General features: G+C 38.4%; 1 protein-coding gene and 1 pseudogene across 3 annotated transcripts; one reads left to right on the forward strand and one right to left on the reverse strand.

Annotated features, from left to right (window-relative positions):
- LOC111334586 (band 4.1-like protein 3) lies at positions 1–25,377 on the forward strand. Of its 3 annotated transcripts, XM_088751090.1 has the most exons (17): positions 1–307; positions 6,548–6,652; positions 7,169–7,217; positions 8,023–8,095; positions 8,734–8,778; positions 12,290–12,342; positions 13,417–13,496; positions 14,563–14,609; positions 15,100–15,187; positions 16,383–16,471; positions 17,790–17,856; positions 18,315–18,484; positions 19,037–19,140; positions 19,610–19,714; positions 20,308–20,341; positions 20,536–20,586; positions 23,799–25,377. In XM_088751090.1, exons 1-16 carry the CDS (start codon positions 236–238, stop codon positions 20,546–20,548), a joined length of 1,194 nt encoding a protein of 397 aa, XP_088607216.1. In that variant the 5' UTR covers positions 1–235; the 3' UTR covers positions 20,549–20,586; positions 23,799–25,377. The 3 variants fall into 3 exon arrangements, with proteins under 3 accessions (XP_088607216.1, XP_022796109.2, XP_088607217.1); XM_022940374.2 differs by lacking the exon at positions 20,536–20,586; XM_088751091.1 differs by lacking the exons at positions 20,536–20,586; positions 23,799–25,377 and having other exon boundaries at positions 20,308–20,345.
- Positions 22,426–23,195, reverse strand: LOC148739250 (uncharacterized; annotated as a pseudogene).
- Positions 25,378–26,840: the final 1,463 nt, after the last annotated feature.

Genomic DNA, 26,840 nt, shown 5'->3' on the forward strand with positions numbered 1-26,840 from the left:
CTTCTAAACACACTGTCACTCGTGGATCGAGGAGTGGACTTGGGCACTAGTCTTTCTGCTATTCCTCAGCCCACCCCGGATGATAAATGTTTTTCCCCAACCAGAATGCAACGCAACCAAAACAGAATGAAATCGAGGCATTTTTAGCTTTGGGAGGGTGCGAATCTACTCGCTGCAGTCGAAGTCTGCTATCTGTTGGCTATTTTCCTCAAAACACAGCTCCTTTTGCACCAATATGGGAAGGTCGAGCACGCTGCACTGTGAAGTTCAATTGCTAGATGACCAGAGCACAATTTTCGATCTAGATGTAAGTATTTTGTGTATGTTTTTGTGGGAGACATTCGGATGCAATGTTGTTGTAGCATCAAATGGCATTTATTTTGGTTTATAATAAGTTCTGTCGCTGTTTAGCGATTCTGTATAATTTTTTGATAACGGTGAACTACATAACGCAATTGAGAAACTGATCTTTTTTTAATCTTTAGATAGGAATACTAAAAGATTAGAAGGCGAAAATGCATTATATATTTCTAAATGTTTTCATTAATCGAGTTTTGTGATTACTCATCATCCAGGGCGCGAAGGTTTAAATTAAAAGAAGAACGGAATAATAGGCCGTGAGCTGAGATAGAATGCAAACTCTGCCACAGTCAGAAGGTTTATTTTGCTTTTCTTACTTGTTTACTTGTTACCTGCTAATAAAGGTACGCGTTGAGCGATCGCGCTTTCCTCTAGTGATCTAATTGCAGTAATCGCTTCTCTAAGACGCTTGCCTGAACAGTTTTTGTTAATGATTTTCTTTTGTCGCTTAGGCGGAATAACAAATTGAAAAATCCTCGTAAGGTTAAACGACGTTGAAAACTGAAAATCATCTGTAATCGTCTTTGTTAAGAACAAATATTAGAAAGAAAAGAGTCATGTGTTGATCACTTGATATCATCTTGTAGAATTCTTGCCGCAGTTGTTTAGTCTTGTAACAACACAATGTTGTTCTTTAGCCAGTTTTATTTACTCGTGATGTAAACATCTGGTTCCCAATACAGCTGTGATTTTTTTTGCCAGAGTTGATGATCCAAGCATTTGCAAACATTTTATTTTTAAAATTGTACATTTTATTTTAGAAGTCATGGTATAAAAGGACCTTCTTTTTGAACTTATTTGAAGAGATTTGAGTATTTTCTTTCATCGTGTAGATTAGGGATCGTAATGATGTGTCTGGAAGAAATGTAAATGGTGTTTAGATAGATCTAAAATAGGAAAGATTTACAAATAATGACTTACTTTACCTTCTAAAACAAGGCTGTAGTCTCAAAGGTGATATATTGATTTTGTTAGTGTTTTTATTTTTATCAATTAATTGCTTGCATGAGGAAGTGTTTGGAAATCTTGCCCTAGGATCATCAACCTAACATTAAAAAGTCCCTTATCATCACCATTTGACATGCAATTAAACCTTGGCTCTTGGACTTTTCTTTAATTCTTACACTGATGTGGAAACATCATCTCTGATTCTTGTTTTCATTTGGAGTAGCTGTAAAGTTCTATTTTCTGATCAGCAGAATCTTTTTACTTGTCAGTACCTGTTTTGATAGACACAATTGTTCAAATATGAAGTTGATGCAGATGTATTCTAAGTTGCAACTTAGTTTGAGCATTTGTGAGTGTACACGGGAAAACGTACTTTAACGCTTATCCGTGAAATGGACATAAACTAATGGGTGGTGAACGGACAGTTAATGGCCTTGAAAGTGTTCTAACATTTTGCCTTAACAGTCTAACAGTCGGCATGTCATGGCTAACGGTCATTTAGAGCGTACCAACGTTTTGATCTGACACTCTGACACCCTACTTATTTTGCCTAATGGCTCATGAAAACTTTCTAATGCTTCCACAACTTGTTCTAACGGATGCCTGAAGCCGTTAACTGTTAGCTTTGATGCTTTAACGCCCTACTGATTTTGCCTAATGGCTCATGAAGACTTTCTAACGCTTCCACAACTTGTTGCATCGCATGGCTGAAGCCATTAAAATTTGAATGAATAAAGGCTGATAGTTTCAAAAGAAACTGTTTGGGGCTGCGTCGGTGGGAGTAACGAAATAATTTGGATATATCAACAAAGTTGAAATGGTAAATTGGCCACCGTAATGATTACAAAAGCTGACGTTTCGAGTGTTAGCCCTTCGTCGGAGCAAATAGAGGAATTGTGGGTTGTGTGTGCCCAAGGCAGAGAATGGAGCTACGTTATTGGTAGGAACATGGCAATGAGAAAAACACGAATAAATTAGTGGAATGAAAAGTGTTCGTTGATCCCTGTGGGGTTTAGACTGCTGGTTTGAAAGATGAGCTTTTGTTCAAGATTTTTACGGCTTTCTGTGCTACTTAAGTGTAAGGAAAGACCGCAGATTGCCATATGTTGCTTAGAATGATTAGGTAAATTAAATGTCTAGCGACTGGTTTCGATGTGTCCTTGTCATTCTTTTCCACGTCTCGAAGGTGTTCTCGGAATCAGTCACCTAGTCTTCTGCCTGTTTCGCCGATGTATATCTTTTTGCAATAAGTGCAAGTTATGCAATAGATTACATTGGCGGAGGTGCACGTGAAGTGATCGGTGATCTTAATGGATCGTTTAGGTCCTGATATTTTATCATGTTGTGAATGAAAGGACACATTTTGCATCGTGCACGAGCGCATTTAAAAGTGCCTGGTTGGTCATTAGACTGAAAAGAACTTCTGACCAAAAAATTGCCTATGTTTTTGTCGTGTTTGAATGTAACGAGCGGAGGCTGCGAAAAGATAGTGCTTGTCTCTGGATCGTTTTGAAGTAAATTAAAGTTTTTAAGAATGATGGATTTAACTGAGTGGTTGTGAGGGTGAAACGTGAGAGTGAATGGAATGCAGTCGGAATCTCCTTATGCAACGTTTGTAGTGCTGAATGTCGATCTATACGTTGGATCTGACGACTTAAGCGTTAGAAGCAGTAGATGCAGCTAGTCTGGTGTACCAAAAAGGTTTTCACGAATTGCCCAATATCTCACAATAACCATCTTACATGATAGTAAACTCCACATTGGTAAAAATGTAGATTTCTCAAAAAAAAAGTTGTGATTGTCGATTGTTTCAACCAAGGAGCGTTTGATGGCCCTGGCTGAAAGGGAAATAGCCGGATTGCAATTATTAAACTTGGATGTTTTTGAAAGGACACAAGCACATCTAAACAAAGTCAAGAAAGGCGATATGAACAAACTCCCTCACTTTCCTGCCGCACATTTTCAGTGACAACATTATTTTGCATTTGAACGCTTTGTTGCTGTATACTCATTGCTGCCGTCAGAAATAAAAAAGATCCTGGACAAAAGTAATGTTCAATATTATAGTCGAGAATGTCAAATGATGATTATGTTGTGTGAAGACGAGAAAAATTGAATAGCTTGACACAATGATCACTGAATCATCCAGTAGGAAGGATATTTGTGATGCATGAATATATCGTAAACAACGTTATGCAAATTTAGTATCATAGATCGATTCATTTCTTGCGAGTCATGTCCAGGACTTTAATTATTCTTGTTAATATACATTATTTTTATGCATTTCGATGCCTAAATTAAGGGGAAAATTCCCACCTGAGTAAATCCTAGACTTTCAAAAAAGTCCTTTGCTGGATTTCATGTGGCAACCTCTTGTGACTTTGTTGCTCGTGGTCGGCCGCTTCATGGCCAAAAAAGCCAGCTCACTCCACTCGCCAAGAGGTCGATTTGTCAGGGGCATGTAAAAACCGTTTTTTGGGAAATGATTTGAAATGCCCCATTTATGCTTCTGAGTGTACTTTAAAAGCAATATAAATGAATTATATAAATCGCTAAAAAAATTTGATCTGTTCGGTCGTCCAAGAAGTGATTTGAGCCTAATGAATTTTTTAAGGCTGTTTTTCGCCTTTCCTGAAAATAACAGCTCACAGTAAGGATGAGCTATTCCCTTAGCCGAAATGTTTAGCGGTCCTTTCAATTTTTTCCCGAAAGCGTTATCTTGGTGGGGACGTTTTCGAATTTTCTAGGGCAACCAAGCATGTATAGAAAATTATAGGAATTCAGTAACGAGTTTCAGAAATTTTGCTATTTTCATTTCTTTGTGTTTGTTGTTTACGAAACTGACGTTCTAACGGATACAACTAACGCTCTAATGCTCAGAAGGTATGATTTGTGACCCTCCATAGGACTTTGATGCTAAAGGTGATAGCACGTTCACAACACGCTTCCACTTTAGAACAGAGGAAATCAGTTTTAGCATGCTTTAAGTGTGTCCAAGTGCACACTTCATTAGCTAAATCTTTTGTTTCATAGAATACACTAAAAACAAAAAAAGCGTGACCTGTCGAACAATGTAGAGTGAGCAGTTGAACATAGAAGCGTGTTAACCTTCGAAAACAAAAGCTACTGTGTGAGACGACACAACACACTTAGCTTGCGAGATTGCACTCAAAAATTAGGCTAGTGTGTCCACCATGTCAAAAGAAATTTAAAAAACGACTGGCTGAAGTGGTTAAAATGAAGATCGATTCATAGTTACTAACCATTCTTGAATGAGCCTTTTGACGAATAATAGTCGATTCTGCTTGTTGTCAAGCATAAGCTTATTGAATTTATTTCAACCTTCTGACATACACCATTGATTGATGTTTTTCGAGCATAAAAGACGAGATTCAGCTTCAAAGTCAAAGTAACTCATTGCTTTTTGCAGTTTCTTCGAAGAAGTAGTCTTTAGTCGGATTTACAGTACCCAACGGTGTGCTTTGCTGTTTTCGATCTTTTTCTCAGTCATAAACATCGACCATTTCAAGTCTTGTGTATTGTGTTGTAGATATATTTTCTCGGACGAACGCAAAACAAATCTCACGTGGTAAAGTTTGGGAATATTTTTTGAGCAGGTGAATAGCATGATGACCAAAAGTGTTGTTTGCTCAAAGTAAACACGAGCATGCCATGCCAGGCACCAGCTTTGTCAAAATTCAGCTCCAGTGTTTGCGCAGATTTTACTCTAATGAATTTGAATGATAATTTGAAACCTAAAAACATGCTGGTGCAAGCGAAAGTCACAAGTATTTATATTAACAGACTATGCACTTCTAAAAATTTTTTGTTGTCTTTGTAGTTTCGCTCGCCAAATTAAGATTAAGCTTTTCCAAACTGTCAGCCTTCATTTCCAAGTATTCCACCACGCTAAAATATCACAGAAAGTTTGGAGTGTCTTACAGCTGGGAATAAACATAAGCCACGTTTGGTTTCATGAGCGTTCCATAGTGAGAAAAACATTCGTTGCTATATTCTTGCTGGTTTTAAGAGGGGGACTGTTGTTTGACTTGAATCTCGCTCGTGTCTGGCCATAGATTTTCGAATGGGAGGGCTTGAATATGGCCCAATCAGACATGCTGGGCGGCACACATGTCTCGCTCTGTTCTTGCTCATTTCTCGTTTGTTTGTCTCGCTCGTGTCAGCCGAATCATCGCCATGACTTGTCATGTTTGATTCTCGCTGATTAGCATATTTTTTATGGCTGGTGTCTCACTGAGAATTTTCGTACGGGTTGCACCATCGATCCCACACTAAGCGCGCCATCGATCGCACAGTAAAGCGTGCCATTGATCGCACACCAAGAGAAACAAAAGATTTAGTGTGTTAAGTCTTGCAAAACAAAACAAGTGTGCTCTTCTTTGTTAAATCTATGCATAATCCATGTTGTAGGACATACTAAGCGTGTCGTGTCAGCGTGTTGTGAGCGTGCTATCACCTTTAGCTTTAAAGTCCTATGGAGGGTCACATTTTTTCTAACGCCTCACCTAGCCGTTCTAACGGATACAACTAACGCTCTGACGTTCTGATGCTAACGGCTAACGGCTAAAATTTTCGATCTAACGCTGTGACGTTTAAAGCTAATGGTTCTGTTTACGCTTCTAATGTTTCTGTGAAAAGTTTCTAATGGGCAACTGACGGATGACTAATGGTTTTTCCCGTCGAACAGATAAGCGTTAAAATACGTTTTCCGTGTATGGTCACATTTTGTCATGTTAGCATTTTGGCTTTCTTTTTATACAGTTTTTTTTAACAGTTCTTTACAACCAAATATTCTATTTGATTTGATTCATTTATTCAACTTTTATGGTAAAGATTGGAATCTCACCTTTTTACTGCCAAAATATGTTGTTAATTCTGTACTTTGGCAACCTACTCAAAATGCTGTAAACACAGACCTTGTAAGATCAATATTATTTTGGAGTGGATCATCTTAGAGTACTTTACACCCAAATCATCAGTGCATGCATATTCTCTATACTGTTCTCTATGCATTTTGTAAGATGCTCACAAGGAGAATTTGTTTAACAATCCATAGCTTCTTTTAAATTAGTAAGTGATCGATTCCTGTACTCTCGTGACCTTAATGTGTGATATTTCAGGGGTGATATTGTAAGGAGAAACTAGATGCTAGTGCCTCCAAGGGGTCGTGGAAAATGAACCTGTTGTAATCACTGATTGTTAATTGTTTTATTTTCAGAAAAATGCAAAGGGTCAAGTTTTGTTTGACAAGGTCTGTGAGAAAATCGAAGTTGCCGAGAAGGACTACTTTGGTTTGCGATACATTGATGAGAAAGATGGACAGGTACTTGATAACTATGTTTTTTTTTGTGTTTTTTTTTTTTTTTTTTTGTGAGCAAAAAGAATTTCTTACAGGATTAAAAAAAGTATATCACAAAGGGGTTAAACTGTCTAGATTGTTATTAAAAATCAAATTCAAATGCATAAAACCATGAAAACGAAGGTGGAACAATTAAATAAATTTTTGTCATTTTCATATTTTCTTGAACAATAAAAAAAGGATTAACACCACTTGAAACTGGGAAATGGCTTTGGTACAAAGGTTGTTCTGCAATCGGTAATATTTTAATGATATTGGATCAATTTACAGCTGCAGTGCTTAGGATAAAATGAGGTGGAAGTACAGGCAGGTAGCAGATGTGGCTGGCTACCAGGTCTAATTGACAGCTCTGAATCAGTTGTAGAATTTAAAATAATTTCTAACATCTTGCACCCAAATGTTTGATTTAATTAACCCACAGAATCTATATAATTATATTTCCATGTATGTATTATAATAAGGTAATGTTCTTGGTTTCAGTATAACTGGCTTGATCCACTCAGACCCATCAAGAAACAGTTGAAACATGGTAAGGTTTTTTACATTATAACTTCTTGTTACTTACAGGGTATTACCTGTTGTGGTTATTGTTAAGTTGTTTTAAATTTTTGTCAGAACTAGCTATGTTTGAAGTTGAGATAAGTGTTTTATAAATTAGAGAGATTTCTAGAATTCCCTTCATACAGCTGAAACTTGTGGACTTTGATACCTACAGATTCTACCTGTTTTTGATTACATTTCTTTTTTTTAAGGTTCTGAAAAATGTTTGATCGTGTGGCGTAACAATATTTTAAAATTGCTGCTGGTGATCTTGTGATGTAATCGACTCTATTACTAAGTAGCAGTAGATCTTGGTTTAATTAACAAAAAATTATAGCACAGGGTTGGCACAGGTCATGAAAAACCTGGAAAGTTGCAGAATTTCCAAATTTCATTTTTTAGGCCTGGAAAGTCATGAAATTTAGGTGTGGGTCATGGAAAGTCATGGAAAATCAATATGCTCTCTATGAGTGAAAGGCAGTAAGACCTAAAGTTGAAAAGTTAACTGATGAGTCCAAAACTCAGATTTAATTTCATTGGAAATAAACAGAAGCAGGCATTGTGAGAATGTTTGCAAACAGGTCATGGAATCTTTCAAAAGGTCATGGAAAAAGTCATGGAATTTTAACGGGTCAAAAGTGACTACGAACCCTGTAGCAGACATTTTGCTCTTTGCTTGTATTTTTGCATGCCCCTTTGGAGCTTGAAATTGCAATATAACTTGCAAATAACAGTGCATATTACGGTATATGTTAAACCACCTTGTAAGTTTTATGAATGTGGTTACTTCCCAGAGCCATACCACTTCTACTTTGCTGTCAAGTTTTATCCACCAAACCCAACTGCCCTTGTGGAAGACATCACACGGTAATTAATTGCCATTAGAATCATTTAGACGTTGACAGGGCTTGACACTAAAGGTAGCCAACTAGCCACAGACTAAGGCTCCGACGAAGGGCAAACACTCGAAACGTCAGCTTTTGTAATCATTACAGTGGCCAATTTACCATTTCAACTTTGTTGATATATCCAAATTATTTCGTTACTCCCACCGACACAGCCCCAAACAGTTTCTTTCGAAACTATCAGCCTTTACAAGAAATTCAGTTTTGGCTGGTAGTTTTCGATTTCCACTGGCCAGTTTGGCTAGTAAACAAACTGAAATTGTAACTGTAACTTTTAAGTTGTCACTTGCCGCTTTGCTAGTAAGTTGAAAAGTCAGTGTCAAGCCCTGTTTTTTTAGTGCTTTTAAAAAACATCTTAACATTGTGATAATAAGCTGAGGATGCTAGCAGTAAATATTTTTGGAAGTATATAGTTGTTTTTTAAAATAAAACTTAATAAAATCAAAAAATTTACATTATGTTTTGTTGTGTGAAAAATACATCTGTTTGACCTACATGTAACTTTCAGGAACACTCTTCTCCTTGCAAAACGTGCATGTACATACATGCATCTTTGCCATTATATTTATTATAATTTTTTTTTGTTTTTGTTTTAATTAGATACTTAATGGTTCTACAACTGAGAGAAGATCTTCTGAAAGGAAGGTGAGCATTAAAGTGCCCCTGAGACGGAAATTGATCATTTTATTTCAGGCAGATTTTTTACAGAATGTTGAATTGGGTCCAGTTAAAACCCTTTTTGCCATTAAAAACTTAAAACAAACCTTCGATGACCAATTTTTACTGCTTCAATGTCATCCAAAACTGGTCCACCATTGCTGAAAACATGTTCCAGCCGAGCCCGCAATAGTACAGCAGAAAACGTCATCATGACGTCAAAGGCTCAACAAACTTATGCTTTGCTTTGTCACAACTCTCTTTGTTCGCTGCAAAGAGAATCACACACAGTACTTTTTTGAGAACTGTTTCGTTGTCAGTCATGAAATGTTGAATTTGTCTGACGATAATTGTCCCAGAAATCGTCTGAAGCTTCTGTGGATAGTTTTGAGTCGGCAAACAATGAATTTTTGCCATGCGAATAAAGATAAATATAGAACGGCATGGACTCCACATGTGGCTTTTGTGTTCGCATCGCTTTATTGCCTTTGAATTGTATTTTTGCTTGTCGTAAGGGATTTGCCTTTTTTGTAAGAAATGATTGAGTGATATATAAAAATTGTTCTCGGCAATGGCTGATTGTGTATCAAGGTGGATATTGGGAGTTTGCGAAAGCCATTTCTAAGCCATTAATGTGTTTGCCCTGATGCATTTGGTCAATGATCTCAGTAACCCTTTTCTGCGTGTTTTTTACTATTGGTGCTTTGAGAGGTTTGAAGTGAACTCTGTTGTTGAGTTGCAGTTTGGCCTCTGTTGTTTTTCTGTCTTATTCATGATGACTATTGTTGTGTTGCTTCGGTAAGGTTTAAAGGAGAGTTTGTTTCAACTCTTTTAGAGCCGTAACCTCATTGCGTTACAAAGTATTTTTTGGCTTAGATACAGTCTGCAAGTTGTGTTATGACAATTTTCCAAGTAGCTCTGAAGGGCGATAGAAGACTGAACTGGTGGCATTCAGTTTGATATGAAATGGAAGTGGTTCTTTGTTTTTTCTGTGAAAGGTGTAATGGAGGCGCATTTGTCTTGTGAGTAAATCTCGCAAAAGCTGGCCTGATTTCACGTTTGTTTGTCATGGGTGTTGGGATGAATTTGAGATCCTTTGATAGCATGACTTGGCTGTCAGATGGTTGATAGTTTGAAAGGTTTTTAAAGAAATTTTCATTTTTGTTTTTTTGGCTGCAAGCCTACATTTTAAAGTGTTTCTACGCTCTATATGTCTTAAGCTATGTGTTGTACTTTCGCTGATATTAAAGCCAGCTTTTTGTAGAGTCCGAGCACACAATTACATTTTTCATCTCTTTTGTATAAAAGTGAGCTCTTTGAGGTCAGAAATCTCACTCCTCAATTTAGCTGTTTTTTCATTCTTATTTACAATGTTCACCAAGTACTTTCCTTTGTGTAAGGTATTCTACCAAAGAGTTTTTAAAGGTGGATATTGATCAGCGCATATGTAAAGGTGACAAAACCCGTGGAGGTTTCTAGACTTCACTTTCATCGAGATCACACTTAGGATGGTTTTTCTTGTCCCTTCTTTTGAACGGTAGGCACTGAACCCGACAGAATTCTTTGCCTAGATCCTTCAAGGAACACAGATCTCTCGAAACAGTCCTCGGAGAAGTGTTCGGGGTAGATCACAAATATTCCTGCAGGATTTAAGTTTACCCGGCAAGTTCGCACAAATTGCATCTGTTTTTCCTGCTCTGATCTCAGGGATGTAGATAATAGCTGGAAGCCGGGAAAATTACCTGGCTGTGAACGCGATTTTTCCGGCTGTAAAGCACTACTTCTTTCTCCAAAATGTTTTTAAATGTTGTCAGAAGATTGTTATTTACTTATTTTGTTGGTTTACACCTTCATTGCTGTCTTACCTGAATTGAAAGGATTGTAAACACTCCATTTAGTGCGACTATCACATCATTCGCATTGCATTGTCCATTTTGCAGACTCAGTGGCCAGTGGTATTTGTACTTCATGTATGCAAAGTAATGAATTCCCTTGATTTTGATCCCAAAATCAAGGAAAATGCATTTTCAAGAATTCGTGGGGGGGGGGGGGGGGGCATGCCCCCAAACCCCCCTAGGTATAGTGTGCCAAAGGCACGCTAGAGTGGGCTTTTGGCCCAAGTACCCACCTATCATTGCTAGATTTCCGCTTGTTAAAAACTTGAGCTACATCATTGGATCTATTATGGCAAGGCTCCGATGCAGAGAAATACCTGCAGCATGGTCTGTACGATTACTTCAGCTTTGAATTATGCATTGATGCCTTGTCATTTTGTTTAGTTTTTGTAAGAATAGTAATGTGAGATTTTCGCGTCAAGCCTTTGACATCACTTCCTCTGAGTCCTGTGATCAACTTCCAGAACATGGTCAAATAATGGCAAATGCGAAATTGCGCATTTAAAGGCCCAAAAAAAGATATTTCTGGTGCTTGGTCTAGACTGAAATTTGGCAGAGTAGGTGAAGGAGACACACTGAACACGATAATGGAAAAAAATGATGTACGAAAATTTTGATCTCAGGGGCACTTTAAATTTATGTATAATGTTACATGTTTATGCAACAGACTGCATCTGTGTGGAAAGAAAAGGCATGTCTAAGAATTATAATTTGTGTGTTTGTATAATGTCTGTCAAGTTTGATTTTCCATGTCGTGAACAAAAGTTGAATAATAATTATGGTTATGGCCCATCAAGTAATTTTGCTTGTGCGCATCACTGTCGAAGGGCATCACGTTAACGAATATTCCTGGCCCAGCTAAAACTTAGGGATATCCAAGGATATCACCCAAGTGATATTCCCCAATTTCTAAACCTTATGTCCACTACGATAAGTCTTTTATTAACATTTTAATCAAGTCGAGAGATCCTGTAATAATTATATTATAAAGGGGAAGGGAAATATTTGTGTCTTCATAAAGGCAAACCAGAGGACACTCCAAGAAAACATTCCTTGCAGCAAACTGTAAGCTGTTTGTAAGCAATTTTTCATGCATGCTGCAATATTTGAAGGGTAATAAATGCAATAACCTCTATTTTGCCCAAAATATGCTTCTATTTGTTTTTGGATAGCATCTGGTCCTCAAAGTTCACAGTTCTCCTCAAGCTTTGCTCTCAGAAAATTGTTTTCATCTTAGAACTGATAATGTCCACAGACAATATCCATGCATTTTTTTTTTTACCTGTGCGTGATAAAACAAAACCTCATCCTTTCAAGTGAATTTCAATTGAAAAAGTGTAGAAAAATAAGCTTGAAAAATAAAGGCAGGAACAGGGTCGAAACCCATGCCTCCAAGATACTAATTGGGTACAACTGCTAACTGAGCTGTGAAGACTCTTGTTGGCAGCAAAGCAAACATTTAGAATAGGAGGTCTTTTGTTCTGGTAAAGAAATATGATTGTGATAAGTGAAGAAAATTAAAACACACAAAATGAAATTAGTGGAATGAAGTGAAATGAAGCACATAACTGTGAGTCATCAGTAGTTGATTTTTTTTCTCATAGATTACAGTGCTCCGTCCCCATCCAGGCCCTGCTTGGATCATTTGTTGTGCAAGGTAAGATGCTCTTGTCAACCTTTTACACCCTAATATCAGTATGTATGTTCTCCATACTGTTCTCTATACATTCCCTATGGTGTTCACATGGAGAATTAGTATGTGTAGTAGGACTACATTTACATGCTGTCCAATTGGAAATAGTTGGATGAAGAAAATTCCAAGGACTGCAAAAACTGAACGGGGCTGTAGGCTGAGTCCAATTTGGCTGTCAGAGGAATTTTCTTGGTCCAGTTATTTTCAAAATTGGACAACCATGTAGTTCCCTTATTTATTAATTAATCTATAGCTTATCAGTTGCAACTGGGCATTGCTCAGTCAAGCTATTATTTTTTAACTTTTTAAAAATGTCCGATTAAGGATTAATTTGGATAGCACTAGATAATCCAAATTAACTCTTAATAGGAAAGTTTTAAAAACTTTAAGTTAAAGAATAACAATGATAGCAATGCTGACAATTTCAGATTAGTTACCACCTATACAATTAGGATAACAATCAAGGGTTTGGTGATCATTTCCTTGATTCTTGTGGCCTTAATGTGTGATTCGGGGGTGATATTGTAAGGAGAAATTAGATGCTAGTCACTTTAAGGGGTTAGCATTTTGACTTTTTAATTAAAGGACACTTTTTGTTCAAGAGTAGATAAAGACTGCACTCCTACCAAAATTCATTACCTGATGAAGACGTTCAGAGTTAAATTGTGCATTAAAACTGCTATCCTATAAATTGCGGAGTGATGATTGCAATTAATCACTTTTCAAGTGCAGAATTCACAAGTCGGGTAATGGATTTTCCTTGAATCTCAGAAATGAATAAAAGTGAGAAAAAAAGAAAACGGCAGTAACGTTGTTTATTTTTATCCTGAGTGCAAAACAAGAGATGCAAAACAAGAGATGCAAAACAATATGATCACTTAGCCTCGTCTTCAACTCCCAATTCCACATTTGCGTCGTCGACCAATCAGAATGGGAGATTTTATTCAATTATGCAATTCTCCTGCGAACGGTCCTCCCTCAAGATCAGACATAAATTTATTGTAAAGCTCAATGTGTGTTTAAAACCTGCTTTTGTAGCTGAAGTTGGAGACTATGACCCTGAAGAACATGGAGATGGTGCAGGTTATCTTTCAGAATTCAAATTCTGCCCAAGACAGGTATAGATAAAAATAATGATGAGAATATTATGATATACAGGGAAGTGTTCGTTTGAAGAGTCAAGAAAAACATCAAAATGCAGCGGCAAACCCACAGAGAAGCAACTCTGGGAGTGGCTGCCAGCTAAAGCCACACATTCAAGTGAAATTCCTTTGGTCCTCAGAGGAGCTGTAAAATTTCAACAGCCCATGTGAAGTAGCGTGACACCTCCCTTACTACTTAGAGGTGAACACATTCAAGTTTCTGGCCAGAATTGAGACTTAAACTCCAAAGATCTGATTTTTAATTCTCCCCTATAGCTGCCATTTCCTTGTGAACTAATCCCAGTAATTTGGTGTTACATGACTTGTGTATCAAGATAACAACTCCTAGCTGATAAGTTTGAGTCTTCTCATTGCCGAATAATATGTATTTGCTGGATAATGCATGGATGACAGGGGTAGATGTCATGTAACTCTCTTCACTGTCTACTGCCCCCCCTCCCCCCCCCCCCCCATTTAGCTCAATGGATAATAGGGCGCTGGACTGATGTGTGGGAGGTCGAAGGTTCAAGCCCCGGCCGGACCAACACTCAAGGTCTCAAAGTAATTGAGAAGAATTTGCTGCCTTTCTATAACATCGAAAAATGGTTAGATATTCTAGTCTTCTCAGATAGGGACGAATAAATGGATTTTGCAGGGTTAGGGGTAGGAGACGTTAATTTCCCACGCACGAGATTACTGTGCGATGGATGTCCTCCCCTGGGGTGGGATGGGTGGGTACAAAGGGGTTTGTGTCAATTGGGATGAAAGTATTTGTTCCTTTCTCCTGCCATTCCTGTGGTGAATGAATTAAATTCTAAAAAAAAAAAGTTCTTGTAATGTTAGTTTGGAGAATTTGATATTGGATCAAGTGATGATCCCCGTGTTGATAGTAATAATTATTTTTTCTTTATTCTCATCACTTGTGTGCTTGATATTGTATTGATAATTATTGTAAGGAGAAATTCTGTCTTGATCACTTGTGGGAGTCAAAGGGTTCATTACTTTTAAGAGTTAAAGTGTTTAATTTGAATTGGTTTTGTAGCCAGATGAGATGCTGCAGAAAGTTCACCAGTTTCACACGAAACACAGGTACTGTGTTCATATCTCATTTGATCCCTGACTTCAATTGAACATGCCTGTAGACACATGTCCTCTAAGCTGGAGAATTTTTATTGTCCATTTCCAAAACAATTTTTTCTGTTTACTACAGGGAGATGTTTTTTTCACAATGTATCTGTGGTTTTAGATTTTACATATTACAATGTGATGTACATTTATTTGTTCATGAATAAATGAAATAATTATAATAACTCTTTATAATGCTTGAACATGTTAAGAGAGAAAATTTGTTTTACTGCATAATATTCTTTTTGATGTTCCCATTTAATTTCCTTTGATGCCAACAAGGAAAATTTTTTGAACAATCAAAACCTATCCTAGATGGTGATCATTTTCTTTATTCTCTTGACCTAAGTATTGGATTCAGCAGTGAAACTTTCCAGAGGTATTAGATGCTGGTCACTTGTAGGGGAATTGGAAAGCAGCTGTTATAAGGTTATTGTCTATTTCTGTCTTGCAGAGGGATGATGCCTGAGGATGCAGAACTGCAGTATCTGGATAATGCTAGGAAACTCCCCCTGTATGGAATCGACCTTCATCAGGCTGCAGTAAGTGCCTTTCCCATGTTAAAGTTACTGTAGTTCACTCTTTCCACCCTGACATCAGCACGCATTTTCTCCACACTGGTCTCTTTACATTTCCTATGGTACTGACAAGGAGAATTTGTTTGACAATCAGAAGTTCTTAAATAGAGCATTAATTTTTGTTTATTCTCATTACCTAATAGTTTATAATTATGTGATTTAAGAGTCACACTGTTGGCAGAAATTAGAAGGTGGTCACTCTCACAGGAATTTCATTAATTTCGGAAATAGACATATAATTATTTGGACATAAGTAGGTGGATTACAGTTTAGTAGTAATTGAGGCAGATTTGTCACCAGTCAATCTCTTCTGTCCATTCAACATGGTGCACGTGAACCAATCATGTTGTTGATTGAGTTGTTAGAACTCATCATAAAAATCACCCAGCAACCATAAAGGAGACAAAATATCAACAAAATCACCTTTATTGATGAATGTTTTTCAAAAAACTGGGAGGTGGAATGGCCAAAGTAGCCAGCTCTGTTGTGGAGAGTAGCCATCGGGATTCAACGGTTGCTGGTTTCTAATGAAATCCCTCCTCTTCGGCCTTTAAATGATTAAGGTAAGGTAAGGATGGGTGATACCATTTTGAGCTTCTACAAGCCAAATCCTTTTTAGCAACTGTTATCAGGGTTCGTACATGTCATGGAAAACCTGGAAAATGATGGAATTTCAAAATTTTATTTTCCAGGCCTGGAAAGTCATGAAATTTAGGTGTGGGTCATGGAAAGTCATGGAAAATCAATATGCTCTCTATGAGTGAAAGGCAATAAGACCCAAAGTTGAAAAGTTAACTTACTAGTCCAAAAATCAGATTTAATTTCATTAGAAATAAACAGAAGCCTGCATTGTGACAATTTTTGCAAACAGGTCATGGAATCTTTCAAAAGGTCATGGAAAAAGTCAGGGAAAGTCATGGAATTTTAACTGGTCAGAAGTGTATTCATGAACCCTGGTTATATATGTTGCAAGAAAAATGAAAAGTAGGAATTACTAAATCATGTTGCATGGTGACGTTCTTGTCAAATTTTTGTTTTCCATCCAGTATACGTGTGTGTGTCATTACAGTGTATAAAACAGTCAGTTTGGGTTTGATTTATGATCACTAAAAAGGAAGATCTTCAATTTCATGATGTATTTCTTTTAAATTTGCCGTAGGATGCAGAAGGACAGCCAGTGATTATTGGAGTGTCAGCATGGGGCATTCATATCTTCCACAACAACAGACTGATTAACAAGTTTGTTTGGTGTGTAGAAATAATAATATTAATTATAATATAGTCTTTATTTCAGTTCAAAGGATAAAAACACAGGCCAAAGATTGGCCTATGTTACAATATAATTATTTAAAACTAAACTAAACCATACTAAAAATTAACCTAATTTACAAGCATGGGTTTGAAGTATTGGGTGTTAACTTTGGAGCGAAAGTACCCTGTCCTACTTAGATTGTATGCAGTAGTATTTTGCTCTTTAGGAATGATGCATTTAAGAGGGTGCAGGCCCAGTGAGATCAACTTATAAAAAAAATTTTCTGTCTGCTGTGTCTCTAGAAAGCTTGAAATAATGAAGTGACAGGAACTATATTACCACTTGTAACATTTATCTAAGAAGCATTGGATTAATGCCAAAAAGTGGATTTTTCCGAAAAAACTTGCTTCTTTGTTAACCCATTAACGGCCGCAGCTTTTGTGGAAAACTGTGTTTTGAAGCTAGTCCAGCAGATTTGGGGTCACTGTTGGGGTTTTAAAAGCTCGAACTTACCAAAAACCACTTGACAGCTCGTGCACTCGACGGCCTTTCGATCCAAATGCAAAATGGCGGCCTGAAAATCTCGGGCACGCGCAGAGAGCAAGATTTCGACATAGTTTTTGGGTTGAAAAGTCACGCCCCACTTACGACTTCTACTTTTCTCTCTTTCTCCTGCCCTTTTTTTCCCCTCTCCTTGCCTAAAGTTTCTCCTCACTTGCTGGAAATTGAGTAGGCTTCATTTTGGTGTAGAGATTTTTCAGAAACTACTCATTATTTTCAAAGCACATGCTCGGAAAGGTAGGTGGGTAGTGAAACACGATCTTCGTGCAGATTTTCCAGTCAAAGTGACACGGTTTTTTGGCTATTTCTCCAATCTCCTGCACTCAATTGCGCTCATTCTGGTATCGTCTGCAAGATATTTTCAACCCGTTCAAGTACATGCTCGAATTCGTGCTCCAGAGTTCAAATTGATGACGTCACAGGGCGTAGAAAGGGTGTGGGTCCCCATGGGCGCATACGGGCGCACTGGACGTTAATGGGTTAAGGTCTGATCCAGATGTATGGGTTGACAATGAATTACGAGCTACATTGTCATTAGGCAATAATATCTGTGGAACTTTTGTTAAAATACAATGTATTGCCTTTCTGGCAAGAACCTGCCTCCATTATTTTACCATAGAGTGTGGCATGTTTGTCTGTTTTGTTTCACTCTCTTTGCTTTATTGATCTGGTTTGTCTTCTCCTTCTTTTCTACTAATTCTGTTTTCCCCATTGATTATTTTTATGTGTTCCCCTCTTGTGTTTTTATTTCAGGCCAAAGATTGTGAAAATTGCTTTCAAAAAGAAGAAGTTTACCCTGACAATCAGAGCGGCTAGTGAGGTATAATTTATATTTACTTGTTTGACAGAATTTTACTATAATGCTGTTTTGTCTGACTACACTGAAATAACGCATAACTGATCAAAATTGAAATGTAGGCAGGCACTGCAGCCGTATGTCTAGACAAAACATGCCCAGTTGCACTTTGATTGATTCATTAAAAAGTTTCAGTCCAACTCTTACTTTCAGGGCCCTGAAAAGCCCCTATGGGGAGTGGTCAATTAACCTATGTGTGTGTGTGTGTGTGTGTGCAATTGTTTTCTTAATCTTTAACTTCCAAGATCTGATTGATTATTAATTCTCCCCTCTAGCAGCTACACATTACTTGGTAGTTAGTCACAAGAATTTGGCATTAGATAACAAATTCTTTCCTGATAATTTTATGTTTTCTTCTTTCATTGCTCCTTTGAACCTTATACAGAGAATAACCAATCCTTGTGTTTGTTTGTTTCCCACAGAGTGATTACTACGCAGCAGTAGTGCTGAGTTTTAAACTGGGCAGCTTAAGGGCAACCAAGCGACTCTGGAAAGTTGGAGTTGAACACCATTCATTTTTCCGACTGTCACAGGCCGACCTTCCTCCCAAAGATGTCGCATTCATCAAGCTTGGTTCCAAGTTCAGATACAGGTCTGGTTTTTGAATTTGAAATATGCAGTCTCCACTCATGGGAATTTAATTGGAATTTAGCAGTGGACATAACATAAGGTGGCTCTTCTGGTAAATCTTTTCCAGGTCAAATCGGAATCTGTTTTTTGTGGAGGGAGAAAAACCAGAGGATGCGGGGAAAAACTCTGAGTGAGGACGCGAACCAACCATAACCTCAACCCTCCCAGGTTGGGAATCAACTAAGGCCACAGCAGTGCGGGGCAAGGGCTCTCACCATTGCCTCGTTTCTGCTCTTCATCTCCTCTGAGAGTTAATTTTGGTTGTACAAATCATTGCCAAAGACATTTCCCAGATCACCCTTGAAAGAGGAGGCTCTTCAGATTGTCCAAACTACGCGTACCTTCCTACTAATCTGACAGTGTAACTCTCCATTTCTATCAAAATGTTATCGGAACAATGAAGGGGCCATTTGATTTGTTAAGAGTTTTGTGAATAACTTTCATTTCTAAGGACTTGTTAATATACTTGTGTCTTTTTTAAATATTTGTGCATTTAATTCTTGGTTCTCCTCAGTGGCCGCACCCAGCATCAAGCGCGTCACAGCCAAGAGATTCTTCGTAATTCCCGAGATTTTGAGCGAGTTTCAAGCAAACGCTTTTCATCAAAAGTCCTTGATGGTAAGCTGTAAAAAAAGGAAAAAAAAATATTAATAAACAACTGGAGCTTTGAGACAATCAGGGACCTCATTAATTTCAGAAGTAGGGTTATATTAGGACATAAGTAGGCGGAAGACAGTTCAGCGGTAATCGAGGCAGATTTGTCAGTGGTCTTTCTCTTCTGTCCATTTAACATGGCGCACAGCGAACCGATCGTGTTGTTGATTGAATTGTTCGAACTCATTACAAGAATCACCCAATAACCAAAAAGGAGACAAAATATCAACAAAAAACACCTTTATTGATGACTGCGTTTAGAATATATTTATTGTTTTCCAAACATTGATTTGGATAGAGTTATTTTTACAGCTTCTCAGGGCGAAGAAAATGGTACAAGTCTTGCTGCTCATTTTACAGCTGCAGCTCGGTGGGTCAAGTATGGAAGGTCTTAAATTCACTCACACTAGGTTGAATTTGTTTCAATTTGTAGGTAATCGCAGGACAGAGGATATTCCCGAAGTACCATTCAAAGAGGAAGAAGAAAAGACTGATGACGAGGAAAAGAAAGATGAGGAAAAGACAATTGAGAAGACAGGTTAAACTGAAGCCTATGCAAATTGATTCAGTCAGAGTTATATTTACATTAGTTGTTGTCTTTTTTTTCCGTTGAATTATTGCTTGGAAGACTCAAAGTACTGAATGGGTGATCTCCAATTTTACTTTCAACTACCAGTGCACCTTCACAAAACTTTTTATTTAAGCACTGTGCATTGCTTCTGACCATAGCAAATTCTGAGCAGTGCTTGTCTTCGTTTGTCTTCGTTTGTAATTTTTCCTTTTGTATTTCCCACTGTGCCTTATTAGTCTCTTCCTCGTGCTAACCTCCCGTCTTTGTTTCTCCTTCCCTCCTTAACTTTCTTTTCCCTGTTATTTACATTCTACTTCATCTTTTTTCTCTCCCTTTTCCTCCTATTTCTTTCCTCACTCTCTCTTCTTCTCTTTGTCTCTCTTCCCTCCCCCCATTTCTTCCTGCTTTTCCCTTCCTTCTCTTCTTCCTCCGGCCGTGCTTTTCATCTCTCTCTGTTTCTCTTTTTGCTGTCCTTTCGTTATTGTTTATCCTCCACTTTTCCACACAGCACGGCTATACCCATTTTTTTTTACACTTTTCTCTTTCCCTGTTCGTTACAGAACCAGGTGAAGCTCCTGTGGCAACAGTTGAAGGGTAAGAATTGTCTCACTATAAACTGAAACACTTTTCTGACTATTTGAATTAGTTGAAAGCTAGTTTTGTTTTATTAATTGAGTTGATAACGTAAATTGACCACAGTTCACCACAGTAAAGTGTTTCTGAGCTGACGGTTTAAGCGTTAACTCTTTAACTCCCAAAAGTGATTAACCCATAACTTCTCCCTACAGTATCCATACATGATCCAGCAAACAGGTAATGAGAGTACTCAAACTTATCAGGTAGAAGTGTTTTGCCTTGATTGAACACCGAAGGAAATGTGTAGCAGCTAGAGGGGAGAATTAACAATCAGAGCTTGGGAGTTTAAGGGTCAACCTTTCACTCTCACAAAGGGCTAACGCTCAACACGTCCGCTTTAGAAATGTGTAGCAGCTAGAGGGGAGAATTAACAATCAGAGCTTGGGAGTTTAAGGGTCAACCTTTCACTCTCACAAATGGCTAACGCTCAAAACGTCCGCTTTAGAAAATGTGTAGCAGCTAGAGGGGAGAATTAACAATCAGAGCTTGGGAGTTTAAGGGTCAACCTTTCACTCTCACAAAAGGCTAACGCTCAAAACGTCCGCTTTAGAAATGTGTAGCAGCTAGAGGGGAGAATTAACAATCAGAGCTTGGGAGTTTAAGGGTCAACCTTTCACTCTCACAAAGGGCTAATGCTCAAAACGTCCGCTTTAGAAACTTTCCGGTGGTTCATTTATATTATTAAAAACTAGATCATTGGATAATGCAATTCAAGACTTTTTATTGGCTTAGCCATTATGGTATATCAGCCAATATACCATAATCTACAAATATGGTAAGCGTACGCGTCAGCTTAAGATCAAAAGGGAGCTAAAAAATCCAGTTTCTTCTTACAAAATAATAATTTCTTGGGGGCGTTTTTAATAAAACAATTATTCCACTCGCGCTTGTTGGATATGAGATGATTATAGCCAACTCGGCGCTACGCGCCTCGTTGGCTATCTATCATCTCATATCCAACGCGCGCTCGTGGAATAATTGTTATTTATCATTAACAATTGGTTCATACGTCAGCGTGCGTTCATCGAGATATGAAGCACACGCGGGAAGTTTGGAGAGCACGAAAGAGGCGTCAAAGTTGCTCGAGGCGTAGCCGCGAGCAACTCTAGCTTCTTGAGTGCTTTCCAAACTTCCCAAGTGCTTCATATCTCGAGGAACGCACAGCTGACGTATGAACCAATAGCACATTTCCGAATTACCCTTGGCCTCATTTTCAAAACGCGTCCTGGTGCTCATCCTTTCATACGATAATAAGTTTTCATTCACATGCAAATTAAACTCATTTTCACAAGAATGGTTGATTGAGCACCAGGCCTCGTTTTGAAAATGAGGCCAAGTGTAATTCGGAAATGGGCTATTGTTTTATAACATTTTCAACGCTGTAGTTTATGTGCAAAAGGCAGAAATTCCCTCTCCTACGCCTCAATGTGTTGTTTATTTTGTTTCGGAAAAGTATTTCGCCTTGCTTCAATGATCTTGTCTCACTCAGATTGGTCAAAAACTGACGGGTGAATTCATGCGTGGAAATGAAGTTAGAGTTGCGAAACGAGATGAAACCGTTGATTGTTCTGTTTTCCCTTTCTCTGGGTTCTTTCTCGGGAGTTAAAAAGTCCATTCCCAAAGAAAAAGTAGGCAGATCTTTATCGGCTTGTTCGCTTGTTGCCATGGCTAGTTTAACTTTTTTGCGGAAGTTTTTTCTTTTTTTTAATGAAAAATGCTGAAGTCACTCGCGAGAAAAAAATTTTTTCGCGAGGCATTTGTTCGCTGACGTCACCAGCGTGCACAATGGAAAATTGAAGCACGCTCGCCCTATTGAATAGCCATTTCCGATATATTTGGGCGCGTAAGACTGGTAGCAAATAAAGACACGAAAGCGAGGCTTGGGGGAATATCGCGCGGCGAAATTAAATATAAAAATAATGTTTTCGTATGTAAACCGCCATAAGCATTTTGGAACTTTGTTGAAATCAAGAAAAAATGGAAGAACAATTTGATGGGAAGAGCGTTCCTTGAGTAATAGATTATTTAACAAAGAGAGGGATTCAGGTGAGTGATGAAGGACGCAGTAAACGTAAAGCTGAACTGGTAACGCTCGCGGTAAAGGCGCGTGAAATGAAATTACAACGGATCGATGAAGACGAAATGCCTGTATAAAATTTTAAAGATGCATTGCATTTCAACACGTCTTGAACCACTTGCTCTCTTCTTCTATGAGCATTAGCGCCAACTTTAACTTCTTGGCTGGAGGCTGGGATTGAAGTTGAAGACTGATTTATTCCCCTTTCCACTTTGTCGAGGTCTTCCACTGTAAGTTCCGTCTGGCATAGCACGTTTCTGTGTTGTTCGTCCACGTTTTCGAATCGGTCCGTGTAATCGTGGTCGCCGATCACACCGGTGTTCCCTGCTGATGAATGCATTCTACCGATTTTACCTTCCTGCACGTCTCCCTTTTTCTTTTCGCCGGCAGCTCTGTTGAATTATCTGCCAAGTGTTGTGCTCGACGATCCCGCTCGTTTTTCCTCTGTTCACGAGGATCACTTTTTGCTGCGGGCTGTTTCGGATCAAGTATTGTCGGTACGCCACTAGAAATGACTTCAATCTTTCAGGAAAGCGTCCTTTTAAAGTATTCTCTACTAAAATGTTGCGAACATACCCGAGGATCTGCAAGCGTCTTAAACTTTTCGTCCGCCCTTCGACAAAATGTTTCCCATTTTTTGCGTAGTTTCTGATCGGATGGAAAGCGAAAGTACGAGAGATTTGGCTTGTTATGGCTCCCATTTTTACACACTGCAACTGCACAGTATTTAACCATCGTTTGACTACAATTAACGCTCAAAACGAAAACACTTCCTGTCTCTCCTGGCTGTAAGTTTTAACTTCTCTCGCGCTATTCCCCCAAGCCTCGCTTTCGTTCTCTTATTTGGTTCCAGTGTTACTCGCCTGACTATATCGGAATTGGGCAATTTGATTGCACGAATTTACAAGCTATGTTATAAAATCAATTGATAAAACCAAATGATCTTGTAATGCCCTCCCCCCCCCCTTCACTGATACAGCACCACAGTTTCTTTGGCAACTTGCCCCCCCCCCCCCCCCCCTCATCTAGTTTTTTTACACTCCCCTTCTACAGTGCTGTACAAGTTAATGTTCTTTATTTCATTGTCTTTGAGCCTGGGTGAGAAAAGATTATTTGCTTTTTTTGGGGGGGGGGGGCGAGGAGGACAGAGGGAGGGAGGGGGAGTTTTCTGCCTTGGCAAACAAATGATAGTAATAATAATGATATGAAGAGAACAAAGAGCAATCTTTCTTGGCTAAAAAATTATTCTTTTCTCATACCGTTTTTTTTTTTTTTTTTCACGGAATCATTGTTATTTATTCACTATTTGTTTATTTCTTCACTTTTTCTTTTTTGCAGATGAGAAAACAAAATGAAGACTTATGTCTGCAAATGACATTTCTTACTACTTTCAGAAGTGTTAATAGCCAGCTTTTCACAGGAACATACGCAAACGATAAGCTTGCAAGATTTTGCATGTCAATTTTATATCAACCTCATATATGCGAGAACATACTGTTGTGCCAATGAGTTTAAACGCTTTAATATGTCAATTGGTTATTACAATAGAGCGTAAGATTTCCCCAAAGCGCCATACAGTTCTCGAAAACAATAGATTGCCTTTAGGACTACATCTTTGTTTTAGAATTGTATGGAATTATCCGGAAATCTGTCCAGAAATTGTTAATTTTGAAATTTCAGATAAAAATATCCTTCCAGATTCTTAAGTTTTTAATGATCTCAAACGCTCTAAGCGGAAAGATTCCTTTCCTCGATATCTGCTGGCAGACTTTCCGTATAAGCAGAATAGAGAGATTAACGTATATTGGAAATTCTGTCCAGATCAGTTGTACCGGGCGCTTAACCGACCTTAGCCCTTAGAGCTCCAAGAGTAACTAGCTTTCACTTTTCTCTTCGCGTTAACATGACAACTCCGTGACTGATCCCCGTGCGTGGCTGGGTTTTTCAAAAGACCATCGAGGTAACTCTGAGCTGAAGTAATTTTTTCGATAAAATTAATGACTTTTCCGGCGATTTTTCTTGACTGTATTTTATTACATCCAGTTTTCATTCACAGGAAAACCACGCAAAGCCTTGAGCGTGTCATACACTTTCAGAGAATAGAAAACAAAACCGAGTCAGTTAACTGTCAATCCTAGATTCAAGCAAACCGCCTTTCGACCAACCCGGCCGAGCTCCGACCTTTTATCAAATTCTCACTATGGTTTGCACAAAACTAAGTATGGAAACTACTCAGGGGAATTTACGATTTGACCATTGAGGTTATAGCGTTAATTAGAAATGCTATTTTACGATACTGTAGCTTAATTTGTTTTGGGAGGCCGTTGAAAAATCTTTCCTTTTTATTGGAAGGAGAGTTAGCCTGCATGATCCAATAACGATTTCCGTTATTGGATCATGATATAAAAACTTGCTTATGCACTTATTTTAAACTTTAGAGCAGTTGCCAATTGAATGCCGAAAGTATTCCGGGTTTGCTTGACTTCGGTCTTTGATTGGACTAGAAAAACCGCGCCATGCCTTAAGCCAATCAGGTATCAAACGAGTACCAATCGTCACTTGGGCCACTGCGTTTTCCCGCTCTTTTGATAGTTTTCCTGCTTTCACTTTGAATCCTCATTGGCTAAATTATGACGCATATCTTTGTTGTGATACTCTGGTTTTGGTTTTTTACGACAGTGAATTGATAACTGCTTTACTACTCCTAGATTTATTTTTACCACTTTACCTTTGCTTTGTGCAAGGTGTTTTACATACACTACTATAAATTAATGGTACTTATGAAATATGAACTTTTAAAACCTTGCTGTCTTAGTATGTGATTGCGAAAAAATTGTTGCTATTTGCAATGCATTTTATTTGAGCAGTTCTCTATGTTAATTAGAAGGGAATTGATAAAAAGTGGTGTCCACCCGTCCTTAACTGTTATTATTACTACTTTTTTTTTTTTTTAAGTGCAATAGTAATGGTAACCGTAAATGCGGGTGACAAAAACTTTCTTACCCCTTCACCGAAGCAGATTAAGTTTGTCATTAAGCCATTACCGATGATTTCAAGTTTCGCGCTGCGGCATTCGGCCTAGAGTGCATACTTCAAGCTTTCGTGTTCCTGAAAAAAGAGCTTACTTCCCTCGAACAAAGAAAATGACCTTATAAATGGTGCGTTTTTTAGCCCTACTGTTAGACCGGAATCTAACCAAAAGTTCGATATGCCTGTCAGGGCAGCGTGTAACTAAGGGAACGATGGGAATGGAGTAGAGGAGTGGAGCGTATCAAGAAATGTAATTTAGTATATCTAAGTTGAAATTGTAAATTGGCCACCGTAGAGTTAAAAAGCTGACGTTTTTAGCGTTAGCCCTTCGTCATCCGCTCTGGCGAAGGGCTAACGCTCGAAACGTCAGCTTTTTAACTCTTTACGGTGGCCAATTTACAATTTCAACTTAGTTGATATACCAAATTACCTTGTTACCCCCACCGACGCAGCACCACAGTTTCTTTAGGAACTCACCCCCCTTATTCACTTATCAAGAAATGGTCTACTGTTTTGGTTCAGCTTCTCACATTAAGTATTAAACAATAGTCCTTTTGTTATTTGTAGCGTTGTGAGACTTTGGCCGAAGCGACGTGAAAAAGTTCATGACCAATCGGAAAGAAATTTCGGCATGACAATTTAGCTACATCGGGGGAGTGTTAGAGTATATTTGCACTCGAGCCAGAGTGAGCCGGTAACAGCTGGTGCCGAATGAAATTTCAACCCTGCCGCTTTCATTATTTATTAATAAGTGTTTTCTTGATACAGGGCTATAATTTTCGGCAGAATTGACAAAGGGTCATAATGAAGTCTTGTGAGGGAAACATGATGCGTGTCACGGGAGCGTGTCCGAGTCACGGCATTGAGCGTTGTCTTCTTAGTGTGACTATCGTTTATTGGTTGCGTGTTTTGAAAAAACGAACGCTACTTCGCTGTAGTCAGGGATCTAATTATTTCTATTATTTCGTTTTATTACTTTTTTTATTTACAGATTCGCGTATTCCATTTATTTCAATTTATATCTCAATTGTTCGGGTGAATTACCATCCTCGGAGACCCAGGGGCTGTGAGTCGATTTCAAGTAAGGGCAGAAGAGCCCCTGGGGACATTGTCTTACAAGGCTAGTTCCAAACGGCCGCAGTCGTTCTGGTATCTGATTGGTGCCAGAAAAATCTTTGTGTTTTTCTGCCCAATCAGAGTAAAGTGTGCTTTGGAGTCCTTTCTTTCCTTTCCCTTTGAAGCTCTGTTGCCCGCTATGTTTGTTTTGGCCGTGCGACTAAGCTTTGCCTTGGGTGAAAAGTTTCAGTCTCAGCACACAATGTAAGAGAAATCGATCAGATTGTCCGAAAA

Source organism: Stylophora pistillata, chromosome 2 (genome assembly GCF_964205215.1).
Source record: "Stylophora pistillata chromosome 2, jaStyPist1.2, whole genome shotgun sequence".
In the NCBI taxonomy this organism is placed as follows: Eukaryota; Metazoa; Cnidaria; class Anthozoa; order Scleractinia; family Pocilloporidae; genus Stylophora; species Stylophora pistillata.